General features: G+C 53.5%; 7 protein-coding genes across 7 annotated transcripts; 6 read left to right on the top strand and 1 right to left on the bottom strand.

The window, feature by feature from the left end:
* Window positions 1–223: 223 nt before the first annotated feature.
* Window positions 224–2489, top strand: N7459_003960 (RING-type E3 ubiquitin transferase MAG2; the record flags this gene model as incomplete). The annotated part of the gene is made up of 2 exons (XM_056943144.1): window positions 224–481; window positions 540–2489. The coding sequence occupies 2 exons, from the start codon at window positions 224–226 to the stop codon at window positions 2487–2489; spliced, it is 2208 nt and encodes a 735-aa protein (XP_056800027.1).
* Window positions 2490–3357: 868 nt separating this feature from the next.
* Window positions 3358–5268, top strand: erg4 (c-24(28) sterol reductase; the record flags this gene model as incomplete). The annotated part of the gene is made up of 4 exons (XM_056943143.1): window positions 3358–3395; window positions 3540–4580; window positions 4635–4966; window positions 5033–5268. The coding sequence occupies 4 exons, from the start codon at window positions 3358–3360 to the stop codon at window positions 5266–5268; spliced, it is 1647 nt and encodes a 548-aa protein (XP_056800026.1).
* Window positions 5269–6145: 877 nt separating this feature from the next.
* N7459_003958 (dienelactone hydrolase family protein) lies at window positions 6146–7172 on the top strand (the record flags this gene model as incomplete). The annotated part of the gene is made up of 4 exons (XM_056943142.1): window positions 6146–6337; window positions 6449–6700; window positions 6838–6949; window positions 7018–7172. 4 exons carry the CDS (start codon window positions 6146–6148, stop codon window positions 7170–7172), a joined length of 711 nt encoding a protein of 236 aa, XP_056800025.1.
* A 951-nt stretch (window positions 7173–8123) lies between these two features.
* Window positions 8124–9419, top strand: N7459_003957 (chitin synthase export chaperone; the record flags this gene model as incomplete). Its single annotated transcript, XM_056943141.1, has 6 exons — window positions 8124–8225; window positions 8346–8439; window positions 8507–8594; window positions 8667–8760; window positions 8822–9155; window positions 9208–9419. 6 exons carry the CDS (start codon window positions 8124–8126, stop codon window positions 9417–9419), a joined length of 924 nt encoding a protein of 307 aa, XP_056800024.1.
* An 889-nt stretch (window positions 9420–10308) lies between these two features.
* Window positions 10309–10928, top strand: N7459_003956 (uncharacterized protein; the record flags this gene model as incomplete). Its single annotated transcript, XM_056943140.1, has 3 exons — window positions 10309–10414; window positions 10485–10666; window positions 10716–10928. 3 exons carry the CDS (start codon window positions 10309–10311, stop codon window positions 10926–10928), a joined length of 501 nt encoding a protein of 166 aa, XP_056800023.1.
* A 450-nt stretch (window positions 10929–11378) lies between these two features.
* Window positions 11379–11927, bottom strand: N7459_003955 (uncharacterized protein; the record flags this gene model as incomplete). Its single annotated transcript, XM_056943139.1, has 2 exons — window positions 11379–11841; window positions 11911–11927. 2 exons carry the CDS (start codon window positions 11925–11927, stop codon window positions 11379–11381), a joined length of 480 nt encoding a protein of 159 aa, XP_056800022.1.
* Window positions 11928–12438: 511 nt separating this feature from the next.
* On the top strand, window positions 12439–17029 carry N7459_003954 (uncharacterized protein; the record flags this gene model as incomplete). Its single annotated transcript, XM_056943138.1, has 3 exons — window positions 12439–16563; window positions 16619–16807; window positions 16871–17029. 3 exons carry the CDS (start codon window positions 12439–12441, stop codon window positions 17027–17029), a joined length of 4473 nt encoding a protein of 1490 aa, XP_056800021.1.
* Between the last annotated feature and the right edge of the window lie 258 nt (window positions 17030–17287).

Genomic DNA, 17287 nt, shown 5'->3' with positions numbered 1-17287 from the left:
TTCCTTTTGTCAAGCACCCTCAGATTGATTGGGTTCGCTGCGCATGGCTCAATCCCTTTTTTTTCTAGCCGGTTAACCGCCCATCTTATCAGTCGCCGGAGTTCTCCAAACCCTCGAGAGAAAGTCCTTCGTTCACCACCAGATCGACTGTTCGTCACCCCATTGTGTTTGTTGTGCCCTACTTGACGATACATTTTCCTGCTACGTGGAGAATAGCTTGGCGATGTCGTCCAATGCAGGACAAAACGCGGCTCCCTCCAAAGCGGTAAATATTTCGAATACCTCAGCTGCGACTGCGACATTCCACTCAATAGCCCCCGCCGACGCTGGCTCTCAGCGACGCGTAGGAGGATCTGGAAGCTTTGGGGCGGGCTTATCGTCACGAAGCTCGGCAGCGGCAAGAAACAGCCAAGGTCGAAAGAATCAACACAAGCGGCAGAGGAAGCCACGGGTGCTGGATGATGACGAGTATAGTGAATCGGTAGGTTGTCTAGGTTCATTCTCCTATGGTTGTGTGCTGACCCGGGCCCCGTATCCAGGCCGTCATGAGATCTACAAACAGTCGCAAGGGACAGACGTCCATAACTCACTTGATGAACTTTTCCCTTCCACCTCGTCCCCAGTATCAACCAGCACCTCGCAATACTCGGCGCTACAACACAGGGGGTGCAGGCTCCGGCTATCATGCGGTGGACAAAGCCCGCTACGTTCATGCCAATTATCGATTCATTGTAACTCCAGACCGCAACTATCACGCGCAATCCGCCAATGCAGACGTGCATCTCGACTGGGCGGCAGTTCTTCAAGTGCTGGTGTCTGCTCAGACCCAAGCTGCTAGTTGTCCCATTTGTCTATCTATTCCCGTCGCACCACGAATGGCTCGGTGCGGCCATATATTTTGTCTGCCTTGTCTCATTCGGTATATGCACTCGTCAGAAGAAGATCATCCAGCCCCAGAAAAAAAGCCTCGGTGGAAGAAATGTCCAATCTGCTGGGACTCGATTTACTCCTCAGATACTCGTCCAGTCCGATGGTTCCGTGGCCAGGAGGGCGATCTTCCCGTTGAAGGTGGTGATGTTGTGTTGAGATTGGTCAAGCGCGAACCTGGTAGTACACTCGCTTTACCTCGTGACGGTGCGGAGACTCTGGTTCGGGGGGAAGATGTTCCATGGTATCATGTCGCGGAGGTTGCCGACTACGCTCGAATAATGAAAGGTGGAGAAGATTACATGGCAGCCGAATACGATATGGAAATTGAGAACTTACGCACGCAAGAGGTCGAGGACGAGCTTCTATTTGGTGATGAGAACACGTGGACCAGAAAAGCGGTGGCGACTATCACTGATGCGAAAGCAAAACTGAAGGGTATCGGGAATCCACCAGACATCTCTCGTCAAATCACGGCGCCCAGGTCAGCAAATACCCCAGTCATGGAACCCGATTATTCTCATTTGGGCACACCTGAACCCACCGCTACTTCCACCAGTGGCTCTTCTGTTGAATTACTGCTTGGGTCTGGGGCAGACGCCGCGCCACCCGTGGCAGATTCCACATCAACCCCGGCCACTTCGGATGAAACAAACCACCTCACCGAGGCCATGAGTAAAGCACAGCTCACGTCCGAGATCAACGCTAGGTCACAAGCAAAGACCAAGGGCAAGGAAGTGCAGGCCTCCCACTCACCAGAACAGGCCTATTATTTCTATCAAGCTTTGCCTCAGTTCTACTTGTCGCCCCTCGATATCCGGATTCTCAAAGCTGCATTTGGCGAATACGCTCTTTTTCCCGCGACCATTCTGCCTCGAGTAGAGCACATCTCCACCGGTCACATCGTCGATGACGAGCTTCGAAAACGGGTTAAATACCTAGGGCACCTTCCCCACGGGTGTGAAGTGAACTTCCTTGAATGCGACTGGAGAGACGTGGTTGTGCCGGAAGTCCTCGCGCAGTTTCGCTCGGAGACTGATCGGAGACGGAAACGCAACCGAGACAAAGAAGCTCGTGAGGAGAAGGACCGCATCCGTGCAGAGAAAGAAGAGGATGATAAACGGTGGGCTGCCGCAAGGCGCAAGCGGTCCAGTATTGGAAACGCCACCGACGCTCCTTTCTCGGCCCAGGATTTCCAACCGCTGTCTAGCAGTGCTGACCCGGCCCTATATGACACCGCTGTCTCCTCGGCCTCCCCTCCTCGTTCATCTTCTCACTTTGGAGCATTGGCCTCCCCCTCTGTAAGCCCTCCAGGTGCCCGCACTGTGTGGGGTACCGCGGCGGTGTCATCTTCCTCCCCGACGTTGGACTCTGAGCGTGCAATCCCCAGCGATGGGTGGTTACAGGGCTGGGAAGATGAGTTAGTGGCCCGTCAAGAGTCCGAATTGATTGCTCAGACTGCCCCGGAAGGACCATCCACTGGGCCGTCGATGGGCGGCGGCAAGAAAAAGAAGAAAAACAAGATCACATTGATGTCCACTAACAGCCACCGAGGTGCCTAATGTCGGACCGTGTCCCCGGATGAGACTCATTGTTAATAACATGCGGGATGTACCTACCTGGTAGGTTTATATTGGAGAACATGGGCTGGAGTCTTTTCTTGGAATGTCTTTCTCCTGATTCTATACATGGCCATCACAGTACACTACGTTAGTTCCACCGACTGTTCGGCTTGGTCACTTTGCATCTCCTAACTACGGGTCCACATTCCAGGTCCCAGCATTTTGATTCGATTTCGAACATTCAACTGAGTGAGAGAAAATAAACAGAGAATACAATAGATACTCTGTCTGGATTGACAGCAATGCACTACATTCTGAAGCCTACCGTTGCATCATGTATCGTCAACTTGTCAAGCGCGCTAGGAGCCGGAAGGAATACCCTGAGAACTATTCCCGCAAGGAACGACAAGCTTGGCGCAGAGATCGCCGCTGCAGGGCCCGAATGTTGACCTTATCAAATTCAAATCAGAAGCATGTTGGAGATCATCCATGGATAATTCGAAATTCCACGAAAGCCGGCGCTCAGCACCCGCCGAGGCCAGAGCCATAGGAGGCACCTATAGACGGATTTCCTTGATACAACGGGTGGCAGAGCGGGAGCGCAACGGCGGGCAGCTGTGGGGGAGACAAACAGACCCATGCAGGGCGGCGAGCCGGCTGTAATCTGCAAGTATTGGCCCTGGTAATTTTTGCGGGTGTATACTCCAAGCGGGCGAAACGGTACCCGCCAAGTACAGGTGTAAACATCGTTGTTTTTCTCCTTCCCACTCTACTGCTCTACTTCCACCCTCTCTTTCTCCTCGCCCCATCCTCCACCTTCTCCCACTCGTCAATTGCTGTCGGACCCCGGACTTCCGGCTCGGCTACTATGACTGTAACACGCTCCCAAACGGGGAAAACCCCCAGGTAAGTGGTTTCCACTCGGATTCCTAATGCGATCCGGGCCCCCATCCGCCGTCGCGAAGTGGCCATTATATCATGCCCTTCCATTTCTGCCCCATTGGCCTTGCTAGGACCCTTGCTCATCTGCAATTGTTCGCGTCAATTTAGAAAAATGGATCGTCCCGGCTTCATCGAGACTCCTGGCCGTCGTGTTACGCGCAACAGCTCCGTCTTCGATGGGAGCGAGAATGATGTGTCCGATTCGCCCGTCGCTACTAGGTCCAAGTCGGCCACCCGCCGTCGCACTTCTGCTAAGGTCAAGACCGAGGAGGATGAGATGCTGGAGAAAGTGGTGACCAATGGCAAGGCCACCACCCCCAAGCCCAAGTCCAAGTCCAAGTCGCGCATCGTGGACGGTTGGGAGGAAGGGCTTGATCCTAAGATCGATTATAGCGGCCACTACGAGTTTGGCGGCTCTGTGGGCGTACTCACCATGATGATTGGCTTCCCTATGCTCATGTATTACATGTGGATTGGCGCGACCTACTACAATGGCAAGTTCCCTCGTCCCACCGAGGGGCAGAGCTTTTCCGAGTTCGTCGCCTATCTGGGCTACTTGGTCTACACTGGTGCTTTTCCCTCGATTAAAGCGTGGACCATCTACTGGGTTTTCTTCCTTTTTGAGGGTGCCTGCTACGTCCTTCTTCCTGGTGTCTCGGTCAGTGGTCGGCCACTGCCGCACCTGGGTGGCAAGCAGCTGCCTTACTACTGCTCAGCCGTGTGGTCCTTCTATACCAGCATTGCCTTGGTATTGACTCTGCATTTCACTGGGCTCTTCAAGCTATACACCATCATCGACGAGTTTGGACCTCTACTCAGCGTCGCTATCCTATCGGGCTTCCTGGTTTCCTTCGTGGCCTACTTCTCGGCTCTGGCGCGTGGTGCGCAGCACCGCATGACCGGCTCACCCATCTATGACTTCTTCATGGGCGCTGAGCTGAACCCGCGCATGTTCGGAATCCTTGACTTCAAGATGTTTTTTGAGGTCCGCCTGCCGTGGTTCATCTTGCTGTTCCTGTCCATGGGCGCGGCTGCTCGTCAGTACGAGCTTTATGGCTATGTGTCCGGCGAGGTGGTGTTCCTTGTCATGGCACACTTCCTTTACGCCAATGCCTGCTCCAAGGGCGAGGAGTGCATTGTCTCGACCTGGTAAGTGTGACTTGAAAATGACCAAAGCTATATCAGTGGCTCACCCTTACATAGGGATATGTACTACGAGAAATGGGGCTTCATGCTGATTTTCTGGAATTTGGCTGGTGTGCCTTTGAGCTACTGCCACTGTACCATCTACCTGGCTAACCATGACCCGGCGGAGTACCACTGGAATCGCTTCTTCCTCGCATTCCTTTACATTGCCTATCTGTTTGTTTACTGGGTGTGGGACACGACCAACAGCCAGAAGAACCGCTTCCGCCAGCAGGAACGTGGCACCATGGTGGCCCGCAACACTTTCCCGCAGCTGCCTTGGCAGACTGTCAAGAATCCTAAGACCATCACCGCTGACGATGGCTCCAAAATATTGGTTGACGGGTGGTGTAAGTTCCTATGGAATTCGGCAGATGGGGCCTTTGGTGATATCAGTACTAACACCCTGCGTATAGATGGCAAGGCCCGCAAGATTCATTATACTTGTGATCTTTTCTTTGCCCTGAACTGGGGCCTGATTACCGGCTTCTCAAGTCCTTTCCCCTGGTTCTACCCGCTTTTCTTTGCCTGCATGATCTCTCATCGTGCTCTACGTGATATCCAGCGGTGTCGGACCAAGTACGGCGAGGCCTGGCTTGAGTATGAGAGACAGGTTCCCTACCTGTTCATTCCGGTGAGTCATCGTTCTTGAATGTCTTGATGGTCGCCGCTAATACGTTGCTGCACCACAGTACGTTTTCTAAGTGACGCATACGCCCGTCATTTCTCATCACTCTCTCTTCGTAAATCTCTGTACAGAGGCTCCGAGATCTTTTTTCGCTCCTCTCGAGAGCCCACCAAAATTGCCATGAGCTTTTTCTTTCTTTGAAATCTCACTTCGACATGACTCGAGATATTTTCTTTATAATGCTTGCCATGGTGCAATTTTCTGTGGGTGTCTCCGTCGAGAGACCCCCAGGATGACCGTTGGACATTCTGTTCCATGTATATTATTCAATGAATCCCTCGGGTTTCTGTCCCAGCCCTTATTTAGATGGTGAATCGTAGATTTCAACCTTAGAATCCCAGACGCCCACTACACGAGTTTACCTCAACTCACACCTATGCATGGATGGATCCATCCATGTCACCGCCCGAGTCACTTTGTCAGCGGCCACATGACTGAGCCCCGCGGCCTTATCGATAGTGTTTTTATCGACACCAGTAGCCAATTGCTTCGATCAGCTCCAAGATCCGGCGGGAAAGCTGTATCCGGGGAAAGCAACAACATCTGGGAAAGAAACACCACACGATGCTCATTCAAGAATCCATTCACGACGTCCCCACCACGGCAGATGGGCAGGGGACGATGCGTATGTACATCCCGATCCCTTCAACCCAGATCCAGCTGAACAGCTGTCCATTGCCGTCGCCATCGGAGCTTTATAATACACAAATTCCGCTGACGATCTATTAGGCCTCTACGTCTTCCATCCCACGGTCCCAGGATATCCCAAGGCTCGATTCCCGGGAGTGGCTGTCTTCAGCGAGATTTACCAAGGTAGACATGCCGACCCAGATGTCGTAGTATGCCAGTCCGGCCTTTTACTCATACACTTTGCATCGCAGTGACTGGCCCAGTCGCACGCTTTGCGCGACAAATTGCCGGTCAGGGCTATATCTGCGCCGCCCCATCAAGCTACCACGAGTTCACAGGCCCGGAGCCGTTGCAGTATAATGCAGAAGATACTGACAAGGGCAACGAGTGGAAGATCAGCAAGGTACGTAACGGATGTATCAAGACACATATTTATGTCATTGATAGGCTTCGGTGCCAGTTCTGACAGTACTTTTGTTCTTTTATTCTTGTCCTTTCTGACTCATTGCAATAGAAACTGGCCGCCTATGACGAGGACGCAAGTCTCTGCGTAGACTACCTGCTCTCACTCCCGACCTGCAATGGCCGTGTCGGCGCCACAGGCATGTGTCTAGGTGGCCATCTGGCGTACCGCTGCGCGCTAGACAGCCGGGTAAAGGCCGCGGTGTGTTACTTTGCCACGGATATTCATAGCAAGACTCTGGCCCGGGGCAAGAACGATGACAGTTTGGAGAGAGCTGGGGACATTAAGGGCGAGCTGTTGATGGTATGTTTCCTTGGGTGTTATTCTCATTCCCGATCATCCGCGTGCAGCGGTCAGGCGAGAGTACTATCTCTGCTCCGTGCCTTGAAGACAACCTATGCGATCGGCCCAGAGATCTGACTATCGATCCCAATTTTTAGATCTTCGGAAAGAATGATACTCACGTCCCGCCGGAAGGCCGTGATCTGATCCGCAAGACCCTGCATGAGAAAGGTGTTTTGTTCAGTTTCTACGAAGTCGCCTGGGCACAGCGTGAGTTTGAATTCCATGGACCCAAACCCTCGGTGTCGCGGATTTGCTGACGATCCTCATGCACGCAGATGCCTTTATCCGCGATGAGCTCAGCAAGGGCCGGTACGACCCGGCCATTACGAAATCATGCTTCGAGATGCTGCTCGAGTTGTTTGGGCGTACATTGAAGTTGGACCTGGGCGAACACGACGGCAAGGAGCTTGTCGTCGAAGATGTGTGCTAAGAGAGTCTGATGTTGAGTTTTGAGTTCAATTGGCAGCCGACGTACAGGTATAGGAAATGGAACCAAAGTTCTTCTGCCATCCAGGGTGATGATATGAGGCCCATGGCGATTACGAAGCAGACTAGATCGCATGTTTCAAGGGAGGAAAGGAAGCTGATCTCCGAATACATGCATGAAGAGAGAATAGACTTGATCGTCGCCCCGTCGACCGGGCTTAAGGACGCAAGGGCGGGGCGCGATCGAGGCTCTGCAAGCGCATCCCGAGTAAGAGTATTATGTATGTATGTACAGTCGGAGTCCAGCCAAATCGGAGGGAACGGTGTGGCCACCAGCCGGGGTTTTTTGAAAGGGATGATCATGGTCATCTCCTGCAGGTGTCCATCAGTGATCGGAGTCGATGATCGGGTCTGTGCCTGGCTGTGTAGGTGTGTGAAAGTACGCCAGCGAAGTGGATTAACGCGCGCTATTCTTAGCCCGAGCCCAAGGATAAACGAGGATGAACCACGGATGGCGGTGGCTACCGCGTCGTCCATGGAACTCGGACGATGCAGTGCCTGACTTTCTGACTTTGGGCCAAATGCAAATCTGAGGACAGAGAAAAAGTCGTATTCGTCGCTCACCCAGAGTGGGCAAAGTTCTTGTAGCAAGACTAATCACTAGCGCCGGCGACGCCCCAATTCAAGGCAGCCCGCGTTGAAGTCTCAAACTTGGTGCACCCACTTCCTCTCCCCCCATCTCTTCCTCCGCTCTCACCCTTCGTGCCTCGTCCATCAGAGTGCTTTGCTCATTCTCCCTGCCTGGCTTCAAAACGCCCGCTTCTCCCACCTACGCTCCCGATCGTGACCGGCTCTCTCGCGTACGGGTCAGGGGACTCTCTTGATCCCCGTCCCCAACCCATCCACAGTCGTTCGCGCCGCTCGCTTCAGCCGTGATAGCACCAATTCGCCCGCCATGGGGTCGACTCAATTCGGCAACTTCAATGTGAGTCCGCTGCTGTCCTCCTGGATTCCGCACTCCGATAAGACTCCCACTGACCGCAATACCCCCTCCCGGGTATGACAGCACTTCTGTCGCGACTCGACATTACCCGTCTGCAATGTACGTGAGACCCCGTCTGCCTGAATTCGTGGCGCCTGTCGAACTGACCGGGCCTTTTTCCTTTGTCGCATCTAGCTCTTCAAGCCTAACCAGCCTCCCGGGAGCGACTTTCATGGATGCGTGCTTTACGGCATTGGTCTGAGCGACCAACGATATCTCGCAAACCTAGGTATGGACAGGACTCCACGAATGCGCGAAAAGGTGGCAGAAGAGTTCGGTCAGTTGATACGAAACAGGCTCAATCCTACTGGCGTTCATCGCCATCTTGGTCTCGCTCGTCTTGCTATGGAGGTCGGACAAGAAGCACGCCGCCGTCGGGCGTCGGTATGCTTCCCCTTTTGCGCGATACTTGGACGGAATACGAAGGCCCCGGGACTAACAATGTACATTGGATAGTGAAATTCAGTTGTTCCTGCTGGGATTCATCGTGATCGAGATTTGCGAGATTTTTACAGTGGGTGGAATTCCGATCGAGGACGCGGTTCGAAAGGTGAGGATCTGGCAGCCATGGTGAACCTGACTCGTCTTCTGAGCTGACGGGATGGATGCAGGGATTTTCAGCGGTTCATATCGGAGCAATTACCGCGACGTGCTGGATTCTGCTGTTGAATGCCCTGGTGGGCTTCCAGCTACTCGACGACGGCACCGCGGCCTCAATCGGCCTGATCTGCGCCTCCGCCCTCGTTCTGTTTATCGGTACCGGATACATCGCTCTCGACACCGCATTCGACTGGTCCGGCCATTTCCAGTCCAGTCATGGTGGGGACTTCCGCAACATCGGGCTTTACGTTTTGTACCAACTCTTCCCACTGGTCTGTCTCGTCGTGTTCTATGTTCTTGAGGCCGTCCTGGTGTTGCGGGTGCTGGGCGAGTTCCGCCCAATGTGTATGTTCACTCGGAACTCTCTTGAAGCCCTTCACTAATGCACGTGTAACAGTCTACCTGACCGGTGCCGCCCTACTGTTCGCTATTGGCCAGATCTTCCAGTACGTCATCAGTGTGCACCTTTGTCATGCCTCGTCCGGCAAAATCAACGGTACCTTGTTCGAGACTTTATTCACCCTCCTCTCCGTCATTGGGATCTGGACCTTCTGGAGCAGTATCACTGAAGACGACTGGCCTCTTCCCGTCGGAGGTGCATACAACTAATCTCATGTATGTGTTTGTACTGGCCATCTCGTGTGCAGATGCGTTATCTCTTTTCCTTCCAATACATACTCTCTGTTCTTCACTCTTCGAGGGGCGTTCAGTTCTTTTTTCTGGTGACGAGCACGTCAACGATGAACAGAGCTTTTCCCGTTGTGATACCACATTCTTCTGGGTCATGTTTCACGATTTATTGTTTTTGTTATCTATCTCTCTACGGTTGCCATGTCCTTTCCAATCGGCGTGTTCCATCTGATCTTCCCTCCGGTTTATGGGGGGGGATTGTGATCTGTAAACGGGTCGGTCACACTTGCCGTTGACATGTTTTCTGGATGTTTTTTTTTAATTGTCAGATACCTCCCCGTCATGTACTTAGGCTATAATTTATGTCCGATAATCCATCCTAGTTATCTTAATACTTTTTTTTCGGGTTGGACACTGGATGACAAGTTCCTGGATTAGCAGGATTGCATACCCTCAATACATAGCACTTTTATCCGCGCATGGTCAGCCTCCCCGTCTACTAGTTTCTTGTTCAATGATTAGGTAGTACTCAATTCCAAGTTCTAATACTTGTGTACGGCCGAGAACAAGCCCTCGATGTGACGCGGTGTGACCTAAGCCCTATTCCCGATAACCTCTGGTCGAAGCCTCGATCGGGCGTGGGTATGACATCCGTTCCTTGGGCAAGTTGTTCATGCTGTGTACTTTCCGTGCCTCGATTGAACAGAGAATGCCATTTCTTCGAGACGGGTTAACCAAGGCTATATCATATAGTCCGACGGAGCTGCTACATGAGACCCGGATCAGCTATACAGTCCACACTTGCACTCACAGTCAAACTTGAAACCTTTCAACTTGATTGAACAAAGAGACCACCGCACATTCCACAATGCGCATCAATATCACTGCACTTGTCCTAGGCTCTGGCTTGACCACCGGCTTGGCAACATCCAACGTGCTTAGTAGCCGGAGTCATGCGCTCAATCCTCCGTCCTGTATGAAAGCTAGACTCAAACCATTATACTGTCATCGAGGTCTACATGGATATCTACTGACGGTGCATAGTGCTTGAACAGAACCGTCGGGCTGTTGAGCAACTGCCGCCCGCTTGCAACCTGAATGCCTGTATTGGACTGAGTGGCACACTCACTTGTGTTGTCTCGGCTATTACCACTGGGGACCCGTCGGCGTTGCAGCAATGTCTCACGAATGGCCTAGGAGAGGCAAGTCTTTCTGTATACCCCGTGGTTATAAATGAGCTTTTTCTCATACCATCCCTAATTGACGCCGTCATAGGTCTGCTCATGTGCGGCCTGCATTGCCTCCTTGAACAATTTTCTAAATTCCCTTGGAATCTGCGTGACGGGCCCTGAGCCTCCTGGGAATGTCACTGTTGCAGCATCGCCCCAGCCCCCGATGACTCGGTATCCCATGAAGGCTGCTTCTCTTGCGTTCTTGAGGACGGCGCCTACTACCCCAGCTACGCTGTCTGTTTCGCAACCTCATTAGTGGTAAAGAAGCTCTAGTAGTTAAGAGGGCTGGTACTTTCAATCAGTTGGCTTCTCAAGTCATGCTTTTCTTGAGTGAATCCGCTGTCTCCACGAATGCAACTTTTTCGTTGAATTACATACCACCGGCACTCTGTGCCTTGTCGTACAACTTAACTGAATATTATTGATTGTTATCGTTGCTGGGGGGTCCATCTAACCGTTAATGCACCAATGCTATATTTACAATGCCTATTCCATAGCCCAGTCTTGGGTTGAAGACTAGTCAAGTCAATTCAGAACTGAAAAAAGAAGGGAATCTTTGCCAACAGCCAAGTCGCACTCCTAACCCCAAGACCCTGCCTAATATCCAGGATTATGATAGAGAATGCTCATTCCAGGGGTTCTGATTCGCAGAGCCCCTTCAACAAGCAAATGGAGATTGACACCTGTCGTTCGTGCCCTCGTCAGTCTAAAGCCGGACTTTCACGTCCACACAAGGGAGTGTCCACTCGCGCCGCCCAAGTAAACTTCTTAGCCATTCTAGGCCCACGCCCGTCCACTCGTCCGGTCTCGATTCCAGGCCAAGTCGTTGCTGGGCACTATCTGCCGCTGCACCTGCCAATGCCTTGGCTGTGGAGTTGACTGTGTCGAAAACAAAGCCGGCTAGGCTGTCGCCAGGAACTGGCGCCGCGGCCGTGGCATTGCCCGAAACCGATCCGTAATCACCTGGGGCGGAACTGTAGCGTGGAGCAAACCAGTTGCTGCGGAGATCGAAGATGCACCGGTCTGACCAGTGGCAGGAGGATGCGAAGAGAATGAGGAGGAGCGCCGAACAATAGATGCACGGCCGGTGAATGATGTAGGTGAGGGCGACGAAGGAGATAATGAAGAGAGGTGATGCGTTGGTCGGAATAAAGAGCAGCGGTAGCCAGCTATTCAGCGCTATCGTTAGCTGGCCGTCCCAGTTGGGCCATCTTGAGATCTTGAATGGTTTGTCTTACCTTCGGAGACAGAACATGGTGAACTAAATGGTGATCGACTCGAGTGTGTCCTCGATACGATCAGGCGGCTCTTGAAGTATTCCACGTGGATTTCAGGCCGATGAATAGCTATCTTCACTCAAGATCCATCAGATCCACGAGAACCATTTGAATGACGAGCGGCAAACTGCAGAAATGACGATGTAGGATGCAGATGGCTCAGGTCAGCGACGTATGGTGTATGGTCGTATGGTCGTTATTAAGGTGGTAAAAATTACGCCACTCCTGCGACTCTCGCCACACCAACGCACTAGCCACCAGCCGCATTTTGCTTCCATTTGACTCGGTCCTTCATCTCACGCTCATCTCACTGTACGCAATTCGAACCTCATAGTTCGCTTTGATAACTGACCCTATTCGGTCATTCTCGTTGACTGTCAGCTCCTTTGCTGTCTTTCTGATCCTCAACTCTCGAAAGAGAGCTACTGCGAGCTCGCTAGCGTGGGCTTCGTTTTGGAGGTCGCCTGTCATCCACGGCGAGAGGCAGAAATGTCCACCCCCAACGATCTCCAGGCTCTGTTGAACAGCATTCGGCCGCGGCCCTCGCCGCCCAATGCTTCCGGCCCTGACTACCACCAGCAGCAACGCCCGTCGCAGCCGTACCAGCCTGGTCTGTTTCCGCCTCATCCTCAGCACCAGCCCTACGATGGACAGAGCTTCCCGCATCACCAGCCGCATGGCTATCACTATCCTTCGGTCTCATCCACGATTCAGAGCCCCTCCCCGGTCAACACCCCGCCTCATCACGGCTCGGATATCCTCAGCCCCAATGTCCCTACTCCTCGTGCTGAGTGGCCTCAGCAAGCGAATACCCCGGACCGTGCCGCTAGCCTGTTGAATCTTCTGCGTTTCAGTCAGGGCTCTGGTGCCTCGGTCCCGCCTGCTCCAGCCGTGGTTCCCGAACCGATTCGATCTCCAGCCGTTCAGGAGGCGGCTTCGGCGCATGGACGAAACATTTCCGCGTCGGACCTGGTCGCTTCTCTGTTCGGTAATAATCAGGCGCCCGCAGCCCCTGCGCCTGCTCCTGCGCCTGTCTCTTCCGTTCAGCTGGATGGCTCAAGCGATAACACGCAAGACATGCTGCTCCGCTTGCTGAACCGCTCTCAGCCTGGAGCAGAGGTCGCGGAGGCACCCGCTTTGGTTGCAGCCAGCCAACCAACTCCTCCACTGGCAGTATCCAGTGTCTCCGATGACCATGAAGCTAATGATGCCTTCTTGGAAATTGTGGACACCACCGAGGGGCCTGCGAAGCCAGAAACGGTCGCATCCCCGGGCTCGAAGGAGTCAATGTTCACCTATGTCAATCCATTCGACCAGTTGGCAGCTATCTCTCCCCGTAACAAGTCTCCTCAGCCAAAGTCAACCGATGAAACTCCGGCTGTTGAAGTGACCAAAAAACAAAAGGTCAATGTCGCCGCTACTATCAGACCTTCGCCACCCCCGGAGTTGCCACAGCCTCACAAGAGGAGTAAGTCGCCGGTTCTGGAGGATACCCAGAGAGAGGCCGTGAATGAAGTCGTTGGACGACTTGTGGATGAAATTGGTCGTTCACTGAATGCTGGCGAGTTCCGCCCGGGGCTGGAAGCAGAACCGCCGATTCGTGTTGCCAAGGAAGAATCACCTGAAGCAGTGCTTTCCTCGATTTCTAGCCAGGTGCGAGAGACTGTTGGCGGTGCTCGAGCGGAACCCAACGAGCCTGCTAAGGAGTCAGAAGCCACTACGCCTCCCGTTGTCCAGTCTGCAAAGGAGACCGCCGAGGCCCTGGCTGATAGCTGGGAGAGTGCTGAGGATAGCGCCGAGAAGGAAGAGGAGCGCGTTGTCTCTGTCAAGAATTTCCCTCTGAAGCCGTTCATTTCCATCACCGTGAAACCGCAATCTGGAAAGCTTACGGCTTTCCGCGACGATGGGATCATGGATATTGCGCGACTCAAGAAGGAGTTTGACCAGTTAGATCGCTCTTTGACCGCAGCGACGTCTGAGTATATTGTCTATGCTCTGGCCAAGACTGGCGGAATCCGAATCATTCGCCAGGATGATGGAAGTGACCGACAGGTCTTCCGGTCCACTCGGGATCGTGTGTTCAATGTTGCTTTGTCTACATCGCCCTCGGCGACGGGTCACTCTGATGTGCAGGCGATTCTCGGTATTGGAGTTAGTGGCGCCGTGTACTGGGCGCTGATCGCTAGTGCCGGAAAGGATCTGTTTGAACTAGATGCATTGGAGAGTGAGAGTTTGATCTTCCCACCGTTCCCTGCCTCCGACGAGAACACCTCTGGTGGCCAGCTGAAAACGCGGGCCAAGCGGAGCACTCGTCATCCCGACCTGTTTGCCATCGGTCGCGGTAAGAACATCTATGTTGTTTCGCCTCAGGGTGCTATGAATGCCGCCTACGGCGTCTCCGGGTCACAGCGCACGGTCAACACCGAAAAGTTCTTCAAGGAGCGTGCTCTGAAGATATCGACTGGCAAGGCCGGAAAGGACTTTGCCTTCAGCGATGATGACACTGTGATCGCCTCCTTGGACAAAACCGGCCGTCTGCGCTTCTGGGATATTCGTGATGTGCCGGGCAACCCTAGCTTCGTCGAGGGTCCTGCTCCGAATGAAGTCCGGGTCCCTCTGAATACCTTCGTGACAGGTTCACCGGCGGAAAAGTCATGGCCCACTTCCGTAATTTTCCTGGACAAGCTGCGTGCCTACTCGAAGTCTATGGCACTGCGTTATGTTTTGGTCGGGCTGAAGCAGAACCACACCTTGCAGCTCTGGGATATTGGGCTAGGCAAGGCCGTGGAGGAGGTGAAGTTCCCCCACGAGAACGAGTCCGATGCAATCTGTAGTGTCGCATATCACCCAGCGTCGGGTATCATCGTCATTGGCCATCCCACGCGCAACTCGATTTATTTCGTTCACTTGTCTGCGCCTAGGTACAACCTGCCGGCCATGTCGCAGGCAGCATTTATCAAGGCTTCAGCTGAGAAGGACAGCACCCTGCCTAAGCCTGACTCCACGGCGTGCTTGAGTGGCATCCGTGAAATTTCGCTTGAGTCAAAGGGCCAGCTGAGAAGCCTGGAACTCTTGCCCATCACGAAGTCCTCGATGGATAAGCGTGGTACCGAGGAAACCGGGTTGTTTGAGCTGTATGTGATGCACTCGCGCGGAGTGACTTGCCTGAACATCAAAAAGGAGGATCTGGGATGGACCTCTGACAACAAGGTTGTGCGTCCTGTTGACGCACTCGAGGGAGGCTTCATTGAGATCAGTGAGCTCCAATCGTTCCCGAGTTATATGCCCGACGACCCGTCTGTCAACGGCGATACTGCATCCACTCCGTCACGCACTGCCAAGGAGGCCATTAAGAAGGCCGAGGTCGTTGACTTGACCAGCGGTGTTGTTTCATCACGTAACCCGTCACCCACCAAGTTGGTGAAGAAGAAGACAGGAGAAGAGCTGCCTGAGCCGGTGTCTGCACCGAGTGGGGCAGAGAAGTCTGAGAAGAAAAAGAAGAAGAGGGCTGCCTCTGAGGCAACGGTGAAGGCTAAAGAGCCCACCGCTGTCGTAGGAGTGGAGCCTATGTCTTCCAAAGATAAAGAAAGTCTTGCCACCTCTACTGCACCCACGAGCACTCTTCGCACTGCCGAGAGCACACCATCCGCTGCCCCAGTCTCCAGTCTGCCCACTACTGGCCTCTCCAGCGATGCTTTAGACAAACACCTTGGCACACTGCAGAATACCGTTTCCCAACAGTTCAACAAGAATCTCGGCCGCGAGTTTGAGAACCTTTACCGTCGCTTCGACGAGGACCGTCGCAGCTGGGACGCTGCTTCGGTTGCTAAGCAGGATCAAATTCTCCGTGCCGTTTCTAGTACCTTGTCTGACAACGTTGAGAAGAACCTGACACGCATTGTCTCGGACTCCATTCAAAACGAAGTTCTCCCCGTCATCACTGATACCACATCCACTGCCGTCGGCCAGCAGTTGAACAACGTCGTCTCTCAGCAGCTTAGAAACGTGTTCAACGAGGAACTGCGCCAAGTCCTTCCTAAGGTGGTCACTGACGCACTGCAGCAACCCGTTGTGCTTAAGGCCGTTTCGGACTCTGTCGCCCAGAAACTGGGACCACGCATCGACACTGAAGTTTCCAAGGCCGTGCAGACCTCAGTCGCTCCACTGGTCGAAAACCTGGCACGCAGCACCAAGAAGGTAGAAGTTGACCTGGAAAGACACTTCCAGGCCCAGATCAATCGCTACGAAGTACAGCGTCAGAGTGACCACGCGAAGCTGGAAGAGATGGAGAACGTCATGCGTGGTCTGTCGAACACCGTGGCCTCGCTGGCTGCCAACCAGGGCCGCCAGGCTGACCCAGCTGACCAACGCCCATCGATTGAACGGCCCGTCGAAGCCAACGCTCGTACTCCCCAACAGCCATTGCCTCAGAGCGCTCCCATTCAGCATCCTGTTCCCGATTCCGCTCCCGCCCCTGCACCCGCTCCGGTGCTTGCTCCTGTCCCTGCGCCTGTTCCTGCCCAGATGCCTCTCCCATCTTCTCCTGAAGAGGCCGAGCTGGCAGAAATTACGAAGCTGATGAACGCCAATAAATTCGAGGATGGCATGATTAAGGTTCGTCTTAGTCTTTATCTCCGGTGGTTATATTATGTTACTGACTCTTCTACAGTGGCTTCAATCGGAACAGCAGGCCGATCTCTTCGACAACCTCTTCATCCGCGTGAACCCCCGATACGTCGTTCGTCTTTCTGATATCGTGATGCTCTCCGTGGGTGTGGCGGCCACTGCGTCTCTGCAGACGAACGTAGCCCAGCGTCTTGGCTGGCTCGATGTGGTTCTTCAAAACGTTAACCTCAGGGTATGTCCACGTTCCGTGCCAGTGAATTTCCAGATCGAACCACTAATGGTGACTGCCCCACAGGCTCCCGATGTGCGCGAACTTGCACCCCGTATCATGGAAGTCCTCAGCAATCGCCTGAACGTCTTGTACATGTCCGTTGTCGAACGCAACCCACATGACCCCATTCTGCGCCTTGTCGCCCGGCTCTCACGTCGCGTTCGCGAGTTGCATGGGGTTTAAAAGCCTTCTACTCCCCTTCTCGTCGTGGGCTTTTCTGCGATTTCTTGTGACGATTTTATCACGCGACTACTTCACCCGGAGCCAACATCTTGTCTTTCAGCATGACGTGTAACGATATCCGAAGCATGAAAGCATTTCAGGGGAAGGGAAAAGCGGATGCATTTTGCGGGTGAAGGAATTATGAGTAGGCGCGCGAGCGACGTGCAATTGATGGATTGATGAATAGGCGAGTCTGGGCTTCGGCAATTGTCACCATTG

The sequence above is a fragment of the Penicillium hispanicum genome (genome assembly GCF_028827665.1).
Source record: "Penicillium hispanicum strain IBT 35686 chromosome Unknown utg000004l_segment0_segment0, whole genome shotgun sequence".
In the NCBI taxonomy this organism is placed as follows: domain Eukaryota; kingdom Fungi; phylum Ascomycota; class Eurotiomycetes; order Eurotiales; family Aspergillaceae; genus Penicillium; species Penicillium hispanicum.
This window is presented reverse-complemented; position numbering and strand designations above follow the sequence as displayed.